The 5097-nt window shown below is 34.0% G+C and overlaps 1 protein-coding gene across 1 annotated transcript; it reads right to left on the reverse strand.

The window, feature by feature from the left end:
* Positions 1-1617: 1617 nt before the first annotated feature.
* LOC107461269 (probable isoaspartyl peptidase/L-asparaginase 2) lies at positions 1618-3320 on the reverse strand. The gene is made up of 4 exons (XM_016079749.3): positions 3046-3320; positions 2686-2919; positions 2512-2598; positions 1618-2410 (listed from the first exon to the last, which is right to left on the reverse strand). Exons 1-4 carry the CDS (start codon positions 3205-3207, stop codon positions 1913-1915), a joined length of 981 nt encoding a protein of 326 aa, XP_015935235.1. The 5' UTR covers positions 3208-3320; the 3' UTR covers positions 1618-1912.
* Positions 3321-5097: the final 1777 nt, after the last annotated feature.

Below are 5097 nucleotides of genomic sequence, written 5' to 3' on the forward strand. Positions count from 1 at the left end.
TAATAAAATTTAATATAATAATTCAATTAAATAGATTAAATTAAAATACAATTCAAATCTAAATTTAACATAATTAATATATACACAATCTTTAACATACAAATTAAAATAAAATAAAACAGAAAAATTTCATTTAGATAAGGAATGAATTAAGATTATATATAAAAGTATTTAAGTAAATTTTTTTATGGGATTTTGCAGGTCGTTGTAAGGTAGGTACCTCAATCTCCATTCTTGCCTTCAATTATTCGCGTAAGTCACATCCTCGTCGAGAATTTTTGCTGCAAATAACATAAATTTTTGCTGCAAGTATATTTTGTTGGTTGAGTTAGTCAATTGTGGTTTTTCTAAAATTTATGTTGTATATCAAAATTTTTATGTTATGCATAAAAAATTTTATGTTGTATATTAAAATATGTGTTTTTTGTATTTTGTTAGTTGAATATTAATATTTTGGACATGTAATTTTTTAAAATTTTTGTACTATGCACCAAATTTTCATGTATACCAAAATTTTTGCATTAACGTGCGTATTTTGTTGGTTGGAGGTCAATGTTATAAACATGAGTCATTTAAAAATTTATGATTTACACCAAAATTTTATGTTGTGCATCAAAATTTTTGTGCTGTGAATCTAAATTCATGTGCTCTAAGTTTTTGAACATATGCAAAAGAAGATAAAGATAAAGAAAACATCAAAAAAGAAGTTCCAAGAAAAGAAAATTATTGAAAACGACAATGATGACAACCACGTTCAAATAGAACTTGATCGATGAAATTGTTTGGCCGCATAACTTTCTTTAATAATAATAATAATAACTATTGTCACAATTTTTTAAACTAGCCTTAATCATGGTTTCTGTTCCGGTCTAGCCCAACAGTGACCCGTCCCAGATACGAATAGCCGATCCAACGGGTCAATTGATCCGAATCAGGTGGTGACCCACACGTTACCCACGCCACCTCTTCATCCACGTAAAAATTGGACAGCTAGCAAAAGTTTTCAGACAAGTGGGTCTGGCTACAAAGAGTCCACCCGAATATGGACTATAAAGGAAGATGGACTTACCCCTCTCCAGAGTTACGTCACCCATTCTAACCCTAAATTACCGCCTGAGTATGAATACTGACTTGAGCGTCGAAATCATTTCAGGTGGTCCCATCACATCATCATTCCCCCGCCCAGTCAATATTATAACCAAACTCTAATATCCCAGTTCGCGCCTAGGTCCTAACCCCTTAAAGTCTTTGCTCCAGTACAAGTTTAACTCAACCCACCAAACATTCGACTAGACGAATATTGGCATCGTCTATGGATACCTGGCGCAAGGATGAATGATTTTCTCCTTCTTAAATTATGATTATAGGCTAAAATTATTCTAGTGCCAACTAAAATATCATAATTTTCTTTAATTTATATATAAGTATCGATTATTTTATTATATATTAAGACACCAAAAAACTTTATATATGGATTAAGGTGAAAGTTTGGAATTTATAGAAATATGTCTTGATTATAGGATACAAAAAACTAAAGAGAACTATTTGTTTGGAAGCATTATTTAGCAATTGCGATCTGCATTGATAAAAGATTGAAGAAAATCTGAAAAGAGCCAATAAGGAAAAAGCACTAACCAAATTGAGATTAAGCTAGAATAGACATACAAGAAGGAGCATTTTCAACTTTCAAGTACCGATCACTACTTCAATCTTTTGCCTTTCGTTGCTATTTCTAAAAGAAACACCCACTAATATAATTCACATGTCTAGCATTCTAGAACTATCGGGACTCTCCTAAAATAGGAATGAAAACCAACCACAGGCCACTGAATTGCAACACAACAAACACCGCCTATTATTAGAAAGGCCATTACACAAACCTTGTACAATTCGAACCCTACACTAAACTAAACTATTCCCAGATTCCCACTTCCATGAAGCCATCCTCAGTGGCGCAGCCCCTAAACATGCCATTGCAGTTGAACCCATAAGCCACCTCACCCTTATTAGACACCGCTATGAGCCCAGCGAACCCTTCGTCGAGCCTATTCTTGATCACAAAGTCCACCGCTTCCTGAAGGCCCAGGCCCTTGTATTCCATAACGGCCGCAACCTCACGCGCCAGAGTCCCGCGTATGATAGCCTCCCCTTCACCCGTGCAGGACACACCGCACAACTCACACGCGTAAGTTCCAGCTCCTATGAGCGGTGAGTCACCGATCCTACCAGTCATCTTGTTCATGAGCCCCCCTGTCGACGTGGCAGCCGCACATCTACCTTCCTTGTCCACCACCACGCACCCCACCGTCTCCGGCGCGTACACGCTTATCGGAAGCCCGTTCATCTTCATTGGGCTCTCCACTCCTGCGCCGCACGTGTCGTAACCGTTCGTTGGAATCCTGTAGTCGAACTGCACCACCAACCACCAAACAGAAAAGAAAAGATATTCTCATTATTAGTTTTTGAATGGACACGAATTCCGTCACGTTTTGATTATATTCGCTTACTTACCAGGATTGTATTGGCTTCCTTTGCGAGCTTCAGCATCCCAACATTCTCAGGGGTAATGAAGTATTCGTTCTCCACAACCTCCACACCCTAACAAAACAAAAGAAATAATACTCGTAAGACTTTATGAAGTGACGTCAGCATGAGATGGAATTGAATGGTTTCTAAAGGGTAAACCTGGAGCCTGGCGAAATCTTCAGCGCCGGAGAAGGCAAGGTAGGAATGGGGGGACTTATCCATGACAAGGCGAGCAAGAGAGATAGGGTTCTTGACGGTTGTGAGGCCAGAAACGGCGCCGCAACGTCTCTTGGGACCGTCCATGATGCTTGCCTCCATTTCCACTGTACCGTTTTCTGTCAGCGCAGATCCGCGCCCAGAGTTGAACAGTGGATCCGTTTCCAGCTCCCTCACCTATATATGTTAACAACGTTCAGCTATTTATAATATTCATATTATTGTTATAAGATGCTAGTAATTGATTTTATGTCGTTATTTTATGCAATATTACTGGTAGGTAGAAATTTAAGAGGGACCTACGACAAGTTCAACGACGTCGATGGCGGAAGCATTGGAATGAAGAGAAGAGATGCCAAGGTTGAGGCAACGAGCAAGGAGTTGCTTGGCCTCTTCCTGGCGTTGAGGTGGGAGATTTGGGTCCACGCCAGCGCCACCATGCACAGCTATTGCCCAACCTCCCATATTCTCTTTCACTAATACTACTATGAAATATGAGTGTGTTTGTGTTGAGAAATTCTTGCAGAGAAAGCGGAGGTTGGTTCGTGTTTTTATAGGGGAAATCGGACTTGAAACGTGTTTAATTATTATGTGGTGTAATTAAATTTTGAGATTTGGTAGGAAATGTGATTTGATTTGGTTAGTGAGAATAATGGTGCTCTTTTCCCGGTTGTAATTGGGTCATTTCATAATTTCACAACCAAGTGATGACTGCTTAATTTCCAATTCTGCCCCTCTTCCCTGCTGCCCCTCCTGAATAAGTCAAAAAATGGACCCCCACTCCTTTGTCTTTTCCTGCTTTTTCTCTTCCAGCATCTTTGGGAGAAACAATGAAATATTACCAATACAATACAAAATTATTAGTGCCAATATTTACTTGCAAATATTTTTGTTGGTAGCTACTAAAAATATATTTGAATAATTTTTTTAATAAAAATATATTTGAATTTTAATATTGACAGAAATGTATTTAAATAATTTTAAAATATAATAAATTTATTTGTAATTTTTTTAAGTATATATATTTTTTTGTAATTTTTTAAAAATATTAGTTATTAATAAAAAAATTATACAAAAATCTATACTTAAAAAAACACTAAATTTTAAGGATGAAAATATTTTATTTTTTTAAAAATACATATTTACTGTTAGACATTTTTGTCGTGTTTTTAAATTATTTGAAGATATTTTTGTAGATAACAAGATTTGAGTATATTTTTGTCAATAATAAAATTATTTAAGTATATTTTTGGTAGTTTATCCATTTTTTTTAAAGAAATTGATTTTTATAATCTTATTAACTGATTTATAAAATTTAATTAGCAACATTGGTGGGGTTTTCTACAATTACAAGTAGGGGTTCTGTATACCCAAAAAGGAAAAAAAAAATTAGAGGTGTTCATGGCATAATTTTTCATAAATTGAACTGAAATAATATTAAATCACTTTTTAAAAAATTGGTTTTAAATCAATTCATAATATGGTATATCAGTTTAAATTAATTCTGTTTTAACTTAGTAGCTAAAAACCTGAAATAAAGGTGTTTGTCACGGCAAATTTTTCTGTATATTGAAAAAATTTTGGTGTAATATTCAATTATTAAATTTTACGGTGTTTTTTAAAATTGTGAGAACAATACAATACGTTCCTCTTGGATTAACAATACGCTCTCTTTGTATTGTATATTTTAATCCAATACGCTCTCTTTGTATTGTATATTTTAAAATATACAATACAAAGAGAGCGTATTGTTAATTCAAGAGAAACGTATTATATTATTCCTATAATTTTAAAAAACACCGTAAAATCTAATAATTGAATATTACACCAAAATTAAACTAATATGTAAAAAAATAAATGGTTTGTCACCACAGTCGTCTCAGACAGTCAACGCGGGTGTGGGTTTATCGGCCAGAAGGACGGCCCGGTCAGTCGGGGATCCAATTCGATTGGCCAACAAAATCGTCCAGATTGATCGATGATGAACAGTATTAAAAATGATCGACACGATTTTAGAGGAGAGGAAAACAAATGAAACCAATTTTGATTATGTGGTTTTAGAATCAACCGGTACAGAACTAGGTCGGGTCAGTTTTTGTTAGGTAATAGAATTGTTCGTATTTGTGAGCACTCTTTCGTATGTTAGTAAATAAAATATTTAATTTACTTATTTATAAAAAATTCTTATGATGATAATGCTTGTTATTTTGTTCAAAATAAAAATATTTTAATTTGCTATCCTAATATACTTATAAAGATATATTATTTTTAACAAATAATTTTATTAAAAATTAAAATAATAAAATAAACCAATAATTAATTAATAAAATTTGCACATCTAAAATCTAAAAACAT

Source organism: Arachis duranensis, chromosome 8 (assembly GCF_000817695.3).
Source record: "Arachis duranensis cultivar V14167 chromosome 8, aradu.V14167.gnm2.J7QH, whole genome shotgun sequence".
NCBI classification, from domain to species: domain Eukaryota; kingdom Viridiplantae; phylum Streptophyta; class Magnoliopsida; order Fabales; family Fabaceae; genus Arachis; species Arachis duranensis.

Bases quoted from the DNA above. Each gene is read 5' to 3' on its own strand.
- LOC107461269 (XM_016079749.3), bottom strand. From the start codon at position 3,207: ATGGGAGGTTGGGCAATAGCTGTGCATGGTGGCGCTGGCGTGGACCCA. The intron at 2,920-3,045 runs GTAGGTCCCTCT...TAACATATATAG, and splicing joins TCGACGTCGTTGAACTTGTC to GTGAGGGAGCTGGAAACGGA. The intron at 2,599-2,685 runs GTTTACCCTTTA...TTGTTTTGTTAG, and splicing joins AAGATTTCGCCAGGCTCCAG to GGTGTGGAGGTTGTGGAGAA.